The following is a 16,861-nucleotide window of genomic DNA, read 5'->3' as shown; positions in this document are numbered from 1 at the left end:
ATTACTACCACAGTTTATTTTTTGTGACTGCCCCAAGTTTATTAATAGATGTTTGGGGGTGATTTGAGTTAATTTATTCTCTTTTTATTGAGGAGCAATTTTACTTACTAGTTCTGAGAAGTTCTGCCAAGGGAGATGGTCTTTCTCTCTCTCTCTCTCTCTCTCTCTCTCTCTCTCTCTCTCTCTCTCTCTCTCTCTCTCTCTCTCTCTCTCTCTCTCTCTCTCAAAAAATAAAGGGACCTAGATAATAACACAAACACAAACAATTAAAGAGAAAGTGGTGAAGGGGGCGTATTGACTTTTAAGACCAAATGAAGATTACATTGTGTTAGATTTCATGATCTCCATCCATTTGTCCAGTCTGCAGTACATTGCCTGGATATCTTTTTAAACATGAATAATTTGTGTTATATGTTCATATGCAGCTCCTCATAAAGTGCAGATTGGACAGGAAAGGTCAAATCATTGATGAATAGGTTTTATCATTTTCTTGGTATTTTTCTGCCTTCCATAACTTATAATAAATCTACTTGAGATGCAAATGCATACAGCATGTGGAAATAGGGAGGCAAACAGAGAATCAGCTTGCAATTTTCTTACTGCCTAGAAGTTGTAATATCTACGTGATTATAAAGGCAGCTAGAAATACTTCAGGCTGAATTTTCCTTTTTTTAAAAAAAAAAAAAGGACAAGGAGAGATTATGTGCAAGGCATAAGAAAATACATTAACTGCATAATTGCACATATAAACTATGTCTGGTTTTTTAATAAAAAAATAGCATCCATGAGGTCTCGCGCTGTGTTTCCATTAATCTGCATGACGACTCTTAATTTAGAATTTGCAGGACGGATACCAAAGAAGGAGAGCGCCAAAAGAAACCATTTTAATACATATTTTTAAAGTTTTATTAAGAAATTATCCTTAAATATGTCACAGTGTTAAAAGGATATAAACCCAATCAGTTGGGTGAGCCCTAGCAGCAGGGATGTTTCGTGTTTTGGAACTTGATTTAAAGGGAACAGGGAAAAATGGGCAAATCTTGTATTCCCTATTCCTCCACCCTTTGGAATTCTCACCTCTGGGATAATTAGGAAGGGTAAACCAGTATTTGTGTTTATAGTCATTGGAGAGGAAGCATAGGAATCATAGACACAGAGACATGGTTTTCTGGACAAAGCTGTTCTGAACTAGGAAAATCTATCTCTGGGCACGAAGCCTCTGTTGTTCAGAGACCTGCCTTGCTCAGGACTTGGGTTTATTTTCATACCAGTTTTCTTTGTGCACTCAAGTAGAAAAGATTAACTTCACTATTTTAGTTACAATGGTAAATGGTTAATATATAACACATAGAACACAAACAAATCATATTAAGGTATATTTTCTAATTAAACAGAAGTGTGTCTAATTAACTTTTTATCCTAGATAAACAGAAGAGTGTTTAACTTTTGCCTTAGATAAACAGAAGCTGAGTAATAATCTTCACATTAAGATGAGTAAATAATCTTCACATTTAAGCAGGATGGAATCAGTATTAACCAAACACAGGCATTCCACATTCTTTGATAAATATTGATAACAATTGACGAGGAAGGGATTATAAGAGAATAAGTACACAATGGAAAATATACAGTAGTCATCCACTTACAGCAATTCATTTGGTGTCCATTTGAAATTACAACGGCACCTTTTTCACACTTACAACCATTGCAGCACCCCCATGGTCACGTGATCAAAATTCAGATGCCTGGCAACTGACTCATATTTGTGACAGTGTTCCAGGGTCACGTGATCAACTTTCGCAAACTTCCAACATGCAAAGTCAACAGGGAAGCCAGATCCATTTAACAACCAGCTACTAACTTAACAACTGCTGTGATTCACTTAACAACTGTAGCAAGAAGGGTTCACAGAATGGGACAAAACTCACTTAACAAATGTCTCACTTAGCAACAGAAATTTCGGCTTTGGTTATGATCATAAGTACCTGTACCTTGTTCTCGGCAAACATAATCTGCTCCCCGCTTAGGATACAATAGGAAGCTTCTAGAATGGGAGTAACGATAGTGCAGGAATTTTGGCAAAAAGTGAAAGAGGATATCAATAGAATGCTAAATATACAATGGACAATCACTAAGGAAATGGCAGTACTAGTTAAAAGCAATGCGATGGGAGAATTTAGAGAAATAAAAAAAGCAGCAATAGAAAGCGCTCAGGCAGTAATAGTTTTGGGTTGGAAGGATGCGACAAAATGGACAATGCAAAATTGGTATAGGTACATGGTGGACCATATTCAATTTGAAATTATGGGTAAAAGGATAAATTCGGATAGTGAAACTGAGTTGGGACAACTGGTGGGACGGTGGGACAAGGTAAGATGATATATGACGAGCAGAATCCGAGACCAAGCTACACGAAATAAATTGGAATCACTCTACAATATGTAAATAGATATATTGCTCTTGGGTCAAGTGGACTATACAAGAGACACCCCCAATTTGGTGGTGGGGAATGTGTGTGTGTCTGGGTGGTGGGCACATTTCACTATGCACTGTTTTATGTTGTGTGTAATATAAATTTGTTAAAAATTAATAAACAATTTTTTTAAAAAAATAGAATGGGACTAATTAGGATTGTGCCAATTGCTGATAGCACAAACTGGCCCTAGGCATTAATTAACTAATCAAAGTTGCAGAGCTGAATTAACTGGTGGTTAGCACCTTTCAAGGAAGTTCAATCTCTGCAACAAAGAAAAGACTATTTTAAGAAGAGATGGCTTGTCCAAGCAATTTATACCTCCAGAAATTCTGCAAAGGAGGCGGGGAGGGGAGGAATATAAAAAACATGAGCAAGGGAGTTAGCCACTATCTGCATATGGTTGCAACATTTTGGCTTCCATTGTTGTTTTGAATACCTGGAACCACCAAGGCAGCCTTTGAGCTGTGCAAAATGTCTCATAGATTAAACTTGATACCTGCCCGCGTGCAGAGAAAGGGTCTGTCTGAAGCTTCAGGAAGCCTGGTTTCCAAAATAATTGTGAATTTACTCAAGATCCTCTTCCCACCTTCTCTGAGAGTTGGAACCAGGGGTGAAGCCCAGCAAGTTCTAACAGGTTTTGGAGAACTAGTAGCGCAGAAATTTTGAGTAGTTTGGAGAACTAGCAAACGACACCTCTGGCTGGCCCCAGAATGGGGTGGGAATGGAGATTTTGCAGTATCCTTCCCCTGTCATGCCCAACAAGCCACGCCCACAGAGCCAGGAGCAAAAACATTAGGCTTTCACCACTGGATGGAAACGGAACTTAAGATTGGAGGGATTTAAAATGTTATTCTTTATTTTCTCCCCTTTTGTTTTCTTTCCCAGAATTTCTCCCTCCAGACAGAGGCTGAGACCCAGTACCGTTATATAGTTGTGCGGGAGTTTCTTCCTCATTTTCTCAATGCCCATTATTCTTTCACTGGCAGGGAACTGTTTCCTGTTCTTATAAGTACATATTTAGCCCTAGCTTGCTTCTGCTGGGCTGTGAAAGACAGCACAGACAAAATAAGAGTTTGTAAGTGTGTACTTCAGTCTGAGTAGGAAAAAAGTAGATGGGGTAAACATGTCATTTCAGAAAATGGTTCTTCCCTATTTATGTGATTGTAGACCCATCAACATTAGTCCCTGATTTAGAGTCTTGGGCTGTGTTACTAGCCACTAGCAGTTTGACAATTGAAAATGTTGAGCCACCTCGCTCGCACCTTCACTCACAAAGTGGTGTTATTAAAAAGCCACCTTAGCCTAGTTCCTAACAACTCTCTTATCTTAACACCATTAGCTTGTGTTTAAAAAAAGGTTTTGTCTCAGTAAGGGTCTTTCTTCAAAGGCAGAGAAAATATTCCTTGGCACTCCTCCTTCTTTCTCATTTTTCGGTGTTGTAGCTTAATGAAAGCAAATTGAATAAGAGAATGCTTGGAAAACTCTGGCCATTGATGATCCTCATCTGTAGGCAAAATCCTCATTAGGTAATGTAAGAGACAAACCACTACTGCAGAGGTCTTTAAACTTGGCAATGTTAAGACTAGTGGCCTTCAACTTCCAGAATTCTCCAGCCAGCATGAAGTCCACAAGTCTTAAAGTTGCCAAGTTTGGGGACCCCTGCAGTACTGTGTGGTGGGAGACTGCTTCCTCCCACGGTCCAGATAATCAGTTATTTTCACTTTGCAGTTTGCAACTCTTGTAATCAGTTTAATAAGTAAGTTTCCCTTGAATTGCTGATAAGTAAAGTCTGATAATTTTGTGTAGTTTACTTTTTAAACTAAGGCATTGGATGGAGTGGAATTCCATTTTGGCACATAGTCTTTATTCTGACTTACCGTAAATAATGATCTAAGTCTCTTAGTTTTTTGAGGATAAAAGCAATCCAATACGCTGCAAATATTTAAAAAAACCATAAACATAACTCTTGATGGGGCTATCAAAGCAACAACAAGGACAGCTCAGATGAAGAAAGAAAGACATCCTTAGTCTATTGTCACAATGTCCTCACAAGGATTGCTTGGGTGGATATACTGGGCATAGGTCATCCAGTGAGCTCAATAGTTAAGTGAGATTTTGAAAATAGGCCTTTCCAATCCTAGACCAGTGACTTAATCATCACACCTTCATGGCTCTCTTCAATGTTGTCTTTGTCCTTTTGTTAGGTTAGGAGAGTTCCAGGCTCCAGTGGCCATCTTCACAAGACAGAAGATGGCGACTGGGAATGGAGTGACGATGAAATGGATGAGAAGAGTGAAGAAGGCAAGGCCGCATTTTCCCAAGAGAAGGTAATTTTTGTAAAACCATATGGCAGCTCAAGTAAACATTTATTATTTTAATTCTCAGCTGGTAACTAATTAATTATGGTGCTTGCCTTATAGTCACGAAGAGTAAAAGAAGAAGATGCAGAGGTAAATGGTTAATTTCTTTCCTTTTTGTGAGTAGGATTGTGTGTTGTATTGAATTTTTCTCTGTATTTACATGAAAATTTGAATATTAGAATGGTAATTTTCAGTAATATTTTACTATGTCTTTTTAATATTTTCAACGGGATGTAGATCTCAGTTTTTAAAAACCCATACTGCTTTTTCATAATAACTAGAATCTGAGGCACAATTCATTGATGCATAATGCGACAGTATTAGTTTTTAATAAGATTGCATGCATTAGTTTTTGTATGCCACTTTTAAATAACTCCATATATTTTGCAAAAACACAGAGATTGGAACTCCAGCCTGATGATGGTAAATGTGATTTTACCGAAACGTCGCATAGACATGCAAAACATTACACAGGGCAAAACCCGAACTCAGAACAATCTACATATATATATATATATATATATATATATATATATATGTTGTTAAACTTGAATTATAAAGCCGATAGTTAGCAGTTGTTTTTTTAGCTATTCAGAAGTTATTAATGCTCTTTGTAATTTAGTACTTTGTCCAGAGAATTTGTGCTCTTGAGTCAATTTGAAGTATAATGATAAATGAATAAAGACTTAATGTTTCCTTCCCCTTTTGTTCTTTCTGTGCTCATTTAATCCGCAGAGGAGAGTTTGAGGGCAGACAGAATTTCGGTGACACATAAGACTTCTATTCTCACAAATTTATTATGCAGGATTAACAGGCTTTATTTAATGGAAATACAGCATCAAATCTTGTTTGAAATCCTGCTTGCTATTTTTTTGTAGTCCTGACTTTTACTATTTTGCATTGTGGGTGCATTACGTAACATATTTTGTGCCATCTTCTAAAGATTTAAACTCTTCTTAACAGATTTCCGTGTATTCCAGCAATATCCCTGAGCAAATACAGAACCTGTCTATAAAAGGTTCTCAGGTATTGTTACTATTAACATTAGATATTATGCATAGATTTGTTGGTTAGTTCAAAGTTCCCCAATGTTTCTGGCTTTGTGGACCGGCAGGGGAGGGACAATGGTTGATTCCGCGTAAGTGACTAGCAAGCATGTGCGAGTGCACACACGCCTGCCGCTCACTAAAATGGAACGCATGTGTGTACACTCACCTGCTGCTTGTGTAAGTGGGGATGTGCATGTAAGCGCTCATTGGACAATTCTGCGGCCCAGTTGCAAACCTGTTATGGTAAACCCCTTACTCCTAATGGTCTGCGGCCCATAGTTTGGGGGGCCCTGAATTTGTTTGCCCTCAAATTGTGTGATCTAGTAAATACAAACTTAGACTGAAGTGGCCTTGTAATAGCTTCCTTGCAGCCCCAATTTGTCAATAATTACAGATTTACTAGGCCACAGACTGATTTAAAGATTAATTGGGTTCTCAAATTATGGGTTTCTTTACTCATGGCTAGTTCAACTGATCTGGTTTATACAGTGCTCAACTATGAATCGTTGATGACCAATGATAAATCCACGCCATAGGCTAAGCTAAAAATGCACATCATCTATGCATTGTATATTTGTATTTTGCATTGCATTGTATTAAACATTTATGTTGCTGCCCATCTTATGCCAAACTCTGGACAGCTCCCAGTCAAGAATGAAAACAACATAACAAAATATTTAAACTATAAACGTTAAAAAAAACAACCCAAGGCCAACTCAAGCTTCCACCATGCCTTTTGACCTCATCCTGTCCCAGAGCTTGGAGGAAAGATCGAGTCTTCGACAGGAAGGGGTCTGCCAAGCTTCATGGGTTAGAGTCTTCCATAGGGCTGGGGCTGCCACAGAAAAGACACACTTTCTAGCCTTCTGTAAGGTGGCAGTGTTTTAAGGGAAGGGACTGGAAGCATGCCCACCCTATTTATTCTGGTAGGACAGGTAGGCATTCTTAAGGAAAGGCAGTCCCACAGATAACCTGGTCCTGTCTCATATAAGGCTTTAAAGTGCAACTGAAAGAAAGCTGGAAGCCAGGGCAGCTTCCATAACAGAGGTGTTATATGGGTAAACCTAAGAACACCCATCAACATGTGCAATGGCATATTCTGAAGCAGTGGAAGCTTCCAGGTGGTCTTCAAAGGTTGCCCCATGTGGAGGCCTTACACCTGTGATTCGTAGGTGACAGCATGAGTGACTGTGAGCAAGGCCTCCTGGTCTAGGAAAGGCACAGTTGGCTTGCTAGATGAATCTGTTGTAAAGGTCTCCTTAGCTATGGCTGCAATTTTATTATTATTATTATTATTATTATTATTATTATTATTAATTAGATTTTTATGCCGCCCCTCTCCAAAGACTCGGGGCGGTTCACAACAGTAATAAAAACAATACAGTGGTTCTCGAGCGCATTGGTTCTCGTATATTTCGGATACCGAACAAAATTTTCGGCAAAAATTTGCTTTGGTATCTGAACAAAAATTCAGATACCAAACAGCCACAGAAAATTTTGTTTGTTATCCGAAATGTTACCGCCCGCTTAACAGCCTCCCAGTCCCTATAGTCTAACCTCTCCAAGCTGCAGGAAGGGTGGGGGCGGCTGCAATATCGGCAGCTTCGGGGGGCTCCTTTCCTCAGTGCTTCGTCTTGTGCACCAACTTTCTCCTTCCCGGCGGCAGTGGTGGCGACAGCAGCGGCTTCCCTTCGAGGAGCAGCAACGCCGGGAACGTCACGTGATGAAGGGAAGTCGGTGGAGCCATCTCAGCAGTTGCAGCTGCTCCACCGGCTTCCCTTCATTACGTGACATTCCTGGCGCTGTTGCTCCTCGAAGGGAAGCCGCTGCCGTCACCACCGCTGCCGCCGGGAAGGAGAAAGTTGGTACACAAGACAAAGCACTGAGGAAAGGAGCCCCCCGAAGCTGCCGGTATTGCAGCCGCCCCCACCCTTCCTGCAGCTTGGAGAGGTTAGACTATAGAGTTCCTCAGATTTTTATCCCATAGGAAATAAGGAAAATAGACTTAATTGGTTCCCAGCGAGTCAACAGGGGCTGGGAACCAATTAAATCCATTTCCATTATTTCCTATGGGATAAATTAATTCAGTACTTGACCAAATCGGTTCTCGACCACACTACTGGAACGAATTGTGGTTGAGAACCGAGGTACCACTGTATAGTAGTGGAACAAATCTAATATTAAAAAACATATAAAACCCTATCATTATTTAAAAAACCAAACAGCACATTCATACCAAACATAAAACAAAGTATTAAAAAAGCCTTGGGGAAAGGTGTCTCAACTCCCCCATGCCTGGATGTATAAGTGAGTCTTGAATAGATTACGAAAGACAAGGAGGGCGGGGGCAGTTCTAATCTCTGGGGGGAGTTGGTTCCAGAGGGCCAGGGCCGCCACAGAGAAGGCTCTTCCCCTGGGGCCCGCCAATTTGCTCCATGAGGTGGAGCTAAAAATCCAGGACGGACCCCCAACTTGCACACCAGTTCAGTCCAGAGAAGTGCCAGAATTTGTGATTTAGTGTGATGTGTAAAACCAACATTGATAATGTCTACGGAGACTCTCTGTCATCCAAGTCATGGTTGTCCCAACGGTGCTTTTTGAAAGAACAACTGGATTTTGTTTTCCTTGAATGCGTTTTGCTTTTCATCCTAGAAGCTACTTGGTTCTGACAATTCTGGCAGAACCGAAGACGCTTCTTGGATGAGAAGGGAAATGTCTTCAAGGGAAAACAAAGTCCAGTTGCCTTTTGAAAAAGCACTTTTGGAATAGCATTGATAATGGCTACTGGTTGAGGAAGTTGACTATTCCCATGATGATTTGGAGGGAAGATGTGGTGTTACACATTGTTGCTGAAAGTTATGTGTAAACAGTGTCACTAAATTTTGCTTATATCAAATGTGAATGTTTTAATTGTCACTAAAGGCTATGGCTACTTTCTAGCTATTTAATCTTTTATTTTATGCAATAAAGATGCAAACAATAATCACTGCTGGGATTCTCATAAAATGTACTGCTCTGTTAAATAAACAGGAAATTTGTTAGTAGTTTCCTAATGTATTAAGCTGAGAAAGTGTTTAAAATTCTATGGGCTTTTGTTTTAATACTATACATTCATCAGATTAATCAGGGGAATAGACTTATATTGGTTTTTCCCTTTGCTACCTTACTGTAATCTATGCCAGTTTTAATATCTGACTTGCAATTTCAGATTAGTGATGACCTCTAAGTTAAACTGGATAATTATTACCTTAAAGAATTGAACCCATCCCAGTTTTTAATATGGCAATTTAAAAAGATGTATCCCTCCTTCTTTTTCATTAAGGCACATTCTGCTATTACAAATGAATATAGCTCTGTTCCATGTGCTGTGAATCTTGTTTTACGACTAAGGTAAGAGGAATAATCTCTCTTTATCTTCAATTTCCTTTTTTTTTTTTTTGCCTAGTCAAATCTGTTAATGCATGATTCTCTTCATTAAATTCTCATAATATGAATATGAGAAATGTTAACATGGCTGGTCAGCCTCCCAGTATAACCAACATGAATGGTGTTCTCATAACAAATTGCTCTCTTAATTGCTTAAAAAAATTAAAAATAAAAGAATGAAATACAGAAAATGGAAAAAAAAATAGGCTAAAAGCATTCTTCATTAAATATTTTGGAGTTTTTTCTTCCCTCTTTCCTTCTATTTCAGGATCATAGAGATTTTAAGGAGCTTCTTTTACTCTATAGCAGTCAATTACCGTATTTTCCGGCGTATAAGACGACTTTTTAACCCCTGAAAATCTTTTCCAAAGTGGGGGGGTCGTCTTGTACGCCGGATACTGATTCCACAGTATAGAAAATTCGCCGGATACTGATCACACAGGCTGTAGAATGTGTGATCAGTATCCCATTACTACCGGTACCTCACTGCAGATTCCGTGATTCGGTTCCGTGAAGGGCCGTGCTCTCTCACTGCCAAGAAACCCCCCCACCCAGTGAAATGGTGCGCTCCCCGGCTGCCGATAAGCTCCGCCCCTTTCATGTATCTGGCCCTCCTATTGGTTCCTTCCCCTCTGCCTTACAGACCTCAGCACATGCCCCGGCTGCCGATAAACCCCGTCCCTTTCATGTATCTGGCCCTCCTATTGGTTCCTTCCCCTCTGCCTTACAGACCTCAGCACACGCTCCGGCTGCCGATAAACCCCGTCCCTTTCATGTATCTGGCCCTCCTATTGGTTCCTTCCCCTCTGTCTTACAGACCTCAGCACACGCTCCGGCTGCCGATAAACCCCGTCCCTTTCATGTATCTGGCCCTCCTATTGGTTCCTTCCCCTCTGCCTTACAGACCTCAGCACACGCTCCGGCTGCTGATAAACCCCGTCCCTTTCATGTATCTGGCCCTCCTATTGGTTCCTTCCCCTCTGCCTTACAGCCCTCAGCACACGCTCCGGCTGCCTATAAGCTCCGCCCCTTTCATGTATCTGGCCTTCCTATTGGTTCCTTCCCCTCTGCCTTACAGACCTCAGCACACGCTCCAGCTGCCGATAAGCTCCGCCCCTTTCATGTATCTGGCCCTCCTATTGGTTCCTTCCCCTCTGCCTTACAGACCTCAGCACACGCTCCGGCTGCCGATAAGCTCCGCCCCTTTGATGTGTCTGACTCTCCTATTATAGTAATTGCTTCCCTGCCTCCCACATGTTGAAATCAAATCTGATGGGGTTTTTTTCATTTTTATTTGGTGTGCGTCAGAAGAGGGGTAGTCTTATACGGCGAGTATATCTCAAATTCTATATTTTAACTGGAAAAGTTAGGGGGTCGTCTTATACACCCAGTCGTCTTATACGCCGGAAAATACGGTAATAACAGAAATAACCATGGTTATATTACAAATTGCTTGTTGAAAACATTTTTATTGGGCAGGTTTGGTCAACAGTGAGAAGAGGTTATGAGAAAAATCACTGATATATTTTTCAAGCACTTTACCATTTTTAAGATGATGCAAATGTAGTTATCAGATGTCATAGTTGTTCTAGAAGGATATTGACGTTGATTTCCATTTAAGAAAATGAATGATTCCTAACCAAGTTTTATGGACAGCTAATTAATTTTCTTAGTTTTAGAATATTTTTTGTGTATTCCTAGTTTAGTTTCTCTTTTTTTCTAATCTAATTAAAACTTCCTCAAAGCTGATTTGTATCTTTACTGTAAAGAAGAGGTATTTCTCCCAGTTTCTCTAACCTAACCATATGTTTATTAGTTCTATGCCCCTCCTAGTTACTGGGAAGTGATGTGTGTTGGACCTATGCAGTAATATTGGCTTCATTGAAGGAGGAACTGACCCCTCATTAAAAAAGAAAACATATTTCCCCATAGTTGATTGGCAGTGTAATCCTATATAAGATCTATGGATCAAACCTATCAGAAAATGCTAAGACGAAGACTTTTCTTTTATGTAAGTTTTATTTTGCATTTTTTATGTAGTTTGTGAAAGGAAGGATGGGTTATGCGTCTTACAACAGCCAAAGGTTCTGTGTGTTTCACCACAAAATATGCTTGGAACTTTTTCATTTGATAATGATGAGAGAAAAATATGGAAATATGAACATATAGAACGGATTGAGTTTTTGTTTTTGTTTTACTCCTCCTTTTTTGTCAGGCATCTACTCTAAGTTAGAAGACTGGGAAGCAAAAAGCCCCTTCCAACTTAAGGCCTGCAACATTGGTTTTGATAAGAGTACGCTTCTGTCCCTTTGGTTATAGGAAAGGGGATGTTGGGTGTATCAGGAGAAATATAAGTACCGTATTTTTCGGACTATAAGAGGCACCAGTGTATAAGATGTACCAAGATTTCAAAGAGGTAAGTAAGAAAAAAAATTGTCCTCCCCGGCCCCAGGAGCGCTCTGCAGGCCTCCCAAAAACCTGTGTGTCCTATTTTCGCTAAATGGGACATGGAGGCGGGGCTTCAGGCAGCCAAAAACAGCTGTATTCTGTGTATACAGGACCAACATTTCCACCCTCTTACACTCCGAAAAATACGGTAAATGGAATGCGTAAGAAGTATGTGTCCACGTAGTAAAAGAAGAAGAAAGATAAAGAATAAATAGGTAATAAATTAACATGGACTTGAATGTAAAGTATCAGTAATTTGTACAAAAGAATACCTCGTCTTACAAACCCCTTGTCATACAAACTTTTCAAGATACAAACCCGGGGTTTAAGATTTTTTTGCCTCTTCTTCCAAATTATTTTCACCTTACAAACTCAAGCCGCCACAACTGGGATGCCCCGCCTCCAGACTTCTGTTGCCAGCAAAGCGCCCATTTTTGCGCTGCTGGAATTCCCCTGAGGCTCCCCTCCATGGGAAACCCCACCTCCGGACTTCCGTGTTTTTGCGATGCTGCAGAGGAATCCCAGCAGCGCAAAAACGGGCGCTTCGCTGGCAAAGGAAGTTCAGAGGTGGGGTTTCCTAGCAAGGGGAGCTTCAGCAAAATCGCAGCATCATAAAAACATGGATGTCCAAAGGTGGGGTTTCGAAGACTTCCATGTTTTTGCGCTGCTGGGATTTCCCTGAGGCTCCCCTCGCTGGGAAACTCTACCTCCGGACTTCTGTTGCCAGCGAAGCACCTGTTTTTGCGCTGCTGGGATTCCCCTGCTGGAATTCCCCTGCAGCATCACAAAAACACGGAAGTCTGGAGGTGGGATTTCCCATGGAGGGGAGCCTCAGGGAAATCCCAGCAGCGCAAAAACGGGCGCTTCGGCTGGCAAAAGGGGTGAGTTTTGGGCTTGCACGTATTAATCACTTTTCCATTGATTCCTATGGGAAACATTGTTTCATCTTACAAACTTTTCATCTTACAAACCTCGTCCTGGAATCAATTAAGTTCGTAAGAGGAAGTATCACTGTATGTTGATTGCTTTGGACTCAGAGAGAGAACTAATAGGAATCAAATCTAAAAAAAACATGAGAAGAAAAGTGTTAGGAGTCATGGCTGGATGAAGTGAATGAGTTCCTTAAAAAAAGATAGATGAAGCACTGATGGTTTGTAAGGATAAAAAGGTATACAGAGTTTTAATCTAAGTAGTCAAATATCAAGGTCGTGTTGAATAAGTTTGTCAAAATGAGATTCCTGGGGGGAAAGGAAAGTATAAATAACACAAATCCCATATTTTTTAAGACTAGCTAAAGAATTTAGGAGTCTCCCTCCATAAGTCTCCTCCTGTAGTAAAATTCTAAGCAGTGCTTAAAACATATGTAGTTTTACTATAAAATATTGTTTGCTAGCATTGTGTGCATCTATGTGTGCATTCTTCTAGAGGCAAAGATGAGGAATAATTCTTCTCCAGTGAAATTTATATCCAGAGCTCAAAGAAAAGACTTTTATTTGTGCTAGTTTCCTGTATGTTAACAAGAAATAATTCTAGCCAGTGTTGAAATTGCATAGTCTGTCTTGCTGTTCAAAGAGTCGGGCATTTGGTTTCAGTGGTTCTTGTTAAAGTCTCAGTAATAAATATACTTGCCACAAACACAAGTGGAGACTAAGAATAGTGGGAAATAACAGTAGTAATTTCCATATTGCCTTTACTTTTATCATTCCTCTGCCCTGAGAAATGTGCTACCACTTTATACATATCCTGGCATTGTGTCTTAATGTTGCCTGTGGTTTATTTACCTGAATCAATTCCCAAACTCAACATGTTTGAGGAGCAAAGAATAAGAAAATTGCCCACTGTAAATACTGCTTGTGAACCTCTTGAAAGTTTATGGAAGTGATGGTGGAGAACATGAATGATTAAGTGCCATCAAGTTGCTATCGGCATGATAGAAGTATATAAAATTACGGAAAATTATCTATAGATAAAGAAAAATTATCCTCCCTCTCTTCTAATTTTAGCCATTGATAATAATTACAGTTTCCCAGATTTGCTCTTATTTCCAAAGAATCTTAATCCTAACATTAGTTAAGCCAAGGCATTATTATTCAAATTTAAATCCTGGAATCCAATTTTTGACAGTAGCCTAGCCTTGCAATAATACACATTGTGCTTTTCTGTAATAGAAACACTACAAAGAAAATAGTATTTTAGGGTGATAAGTAATCATTCTTATGTTAGAAATGTACTGCTTCTTTCGGATTTCATTAAACTTGCAAAATAAATATCTAAGGAGTAATTTTCAGGGCATTCTCCACAAAGATTCACCTTCTTTTTTCCCCAGGTATAGTGCTTCATTTTTATCAAGGTTTCCTGAACATAATAGAGCCTAAATCAGAACATAATCTAAGCCTTGGTGGCGCAATGGTTAGAGTGCAGTACTGCAAGCTGCTTCTGCTGGCTATAATTCACCAGTTCAAATCTCCCCAGGCTCAAGGTTGACTCAGCCTTCCATCCTTCTGAGGTGGGTAAAATGAGGACCCAGATTGTTGGGGGCAATATGCTGACTCTGTAAACTGCTTAGAGAGGGCTGTAACTATAACTGAACTATTGCCTTCTGGCAGAAGATACAGAACAATTAAAACTCGGACCACATGTTTTCGGAATAGTTTTTATCCCAGAACTATACTCACACTTTAAAATTAACTAAAGGGTCACCATCAGTGAGCTGTTGGATAGTATTACTTGGTCTGTTGTGTAGATGTTTGGGTGGTTCAGGGTGGAGAATTTGTGGTGGATGGGGCATGTTTTTTGGAGTGATCTTTAGGCATCATGTGAATTTTGTTGTATGGGTATACTGTGTATATACATATAATGACAATGAAGTATTTATTTATTTGAATCGCTGAAGCAGTATATAAGTTTAAGTGCTATTGCTATAATAATTTTAGGTAAAATAATAATAATAAAGGCTTTTGTGTATTTTCTGTCAGTAAATGGTTGTCCACTGAAACAAAGAACTCATGATAGTGAAATAAATGTTGAAAGAATGGTAAAAGACATTTTTTTATTTCCTTCTCTTTCATTCTACGGAAGAGAAGAACTGTTCTGATCATCCTAAACATTTAATATAATTGTCTCAGACTAGTCAAGGAGTTCTGTATTGAGTAACCATCGTCATTTTAATCATCATCTATAGATGTTACAGGTTGATAACAAATCTTGGAATCGCTTAAGGAAGTAGTATACTCAGATGTTTCTCATCATAGCAAATTGGGATGACCTGATAAAAATAACCCTTCAACCCTTTTAAAATTAGTAGTACTTGATATCCAAACCAGAATTATGGAAACTTAGCACAATTGAGTAAAGCATTGTAATTTCAACAAGCATTCTACCACTATTGGTCATGAAGGACAACTGTTTTCAGAAATGGTTTGCCATTGTTTTCATCTAGGACTGAGAAAGATGGACTTGCCCAAAGACACCCAGTTGGTTTCATGTCTAAGGTGGGAGTAGAATTCATGGTCACCTAGTTTGTAGCCCGTATTTTAAGCACTACCACAAGCAGACTCCCTAGGGCTGTGATTGTGAACCTATGGCACGCCAGTGGGTCATCGGGTTTCTGAGGTGCGTATGCACACCAGCCAGATGGTTGTTGGGTATCTGGCGCTCTGGCACGCGCATGTGCCTTTCGGTTTGGGCACTGTGTGCCAAAAAGATTCACCATCACTTCTCTAGGGTCCCTTTTTGTGTTCTCATTGGTTTTTTAAAAATTACATGTAGGTGTCATTTCCACCTTAGAATCAGAATCTATCAATTTTTTTATTCATATCCAAAAGGCCCAAAAGCAAGATGCAAATATAATTAAAAAAAACCCTTGGCATTGGATAAAATAGTTTAATTAGTAAAATATTTAATAAATATTAGATAATAGACTTAATACCCTAACTCAGTGATGGCGAACCTTTTTTTCCTTGGGTGCCAAAAGAGCGTGGGCAAGCGCTATCGTGCATGTGCGAGTGCCCACACCCATAATTCAATGCCTTGGAAAGGCGAAAACACTTTCCCCTGCCCCCCTGGAGGTTCTCTGGAGACCCTCTGGAGGACAGAAACTGCCTGCTTCCCAACTTCTGGTAGGCCCAGTAGGCTAGTGTTTTGCTTTCCCCAGGCTCCAAAGGCTTCCCTGGAGCCAGGAGAGGGTAAAAACGCCCTCTTCCATCCCCCTGGAAGCTCTCTGGAAGCCAAAAATGCCCGCCCAGAGCCTCTATGAGCCAAAAATCAGCCGGCTGGGCACCCACATGCACATTGGAGCTGAGCTAGGGCAACAGCTTGGGTGCCAGCAGATATGTCTCCGCGTGCCACCTGTGGCATCCGTGCCGTAGGTTCACCATCACTGCCCTAACTCATTGATTTGTTATTAAGAGCCTTGTTTTTATGGTCATAGTTTAAATTCTTGCTGTTGCCACTATAATCTTAGGATTTCTCGTTAAGATGAAATACACTGAACCTCCCGATAGCCCAGCTGGAAAAAAATTTTTTTTTAAATACTTCTAGCCAATTTTACATCAAACGAAATGATTAAAGACTATTTTAGGTAGGAAAAAAGCAAAGGCAGTCAATTCCTGACCTTAGAAGATAACATCTTTGCTATAACAAATATTAAGATAACATCAGGAGATATTGATTAAAGTCTATAAAAGATTTTGAGAATTATTAGTGGTTGCCTTGCATTATATGGTAACTTAAATTAAGAGATAGAGTTACAAATTACTACATATAATTGGGTTAGGGTAGTACTATATTTGCAGAGACTCTGAATAACTTGGTTTGCAATCTGGAATAGAATAGAATAGATTTTTTTTTAATTGGCCAAGTGTGATTGGACACACAAGGAATTTGTCTTGGTGCATATGCTCTCAGCGTACATAAAATAAAATATATGTTCATCAAGAATCATAAGGTATAGCACTTAATGATAGTCCAGATATAAATAAGCAATCAATCGTATTGGGGTCCAGTCAATATAAATTGTAAGGATACAAGCAACAAAGTTCCAGTCATACAGTCATTAGTGGGAGGAGATGGGTGATGGGAACAACGAGAAGATTAATAGTAGT

The 16,861-nt window shown here is 39.7% G+C and overlaps 1 protein-coding gene across 3 annotated transcripts in view; it reads left to right on the top strand.

The window, feature by feature from the left end:
• The window catches only part of STK39 (serine/threonine kinase 39), a 180,901-nt gene that overhangs the window by 113,639 nt on the left and 50,401 nt on the right, over nucleotides 1-16,861 (top strand). For all 3 annotated transcript variants that reach the window (XM_070731720.1, XM_070731722.1, XM_070731721.1), the window contains exons 11-14: nucleotides 4,681-4,803; nucleotides 4,897-4,926; nucleotides 5,800-5,862; nucleotides 9,208-9,275. In XM_070731720.1, coding sequence (XP_070587821.1) covers nucleotides 4,681-4,803; nucleotides 4,897-4,926; nucleotides 5,800-5,862; nucleotides 9,208-9,275 — 284 coding nt within the window. The remainder of the gene's footprint in view (nucleotides 1-4,680; nucleotides 4,804-4,896; nucleotides 4,927-5,799; nucleotides 5,863-9,207; nucleotides 9,276-16,861) is intronic.

This window comes from Erythrolamprus reginae, chromosome 1, assembly GCF_031021105.1.
Source record: "Erythrolamprus reginae isolate rEryReg1 chromosome 1, rEryReg1.hap1, whole genome shotgun sequence".
Lineage (NCBI taxonomy): Eukaryota > Metazoa > Chordata > Lepidosauria > Squamata > Dipsadidae > Erythrolamprus > Erythrolamprus reginae.
This window is presented reverse-complemented; position numbering and strand designations above follow the sequence as displayed.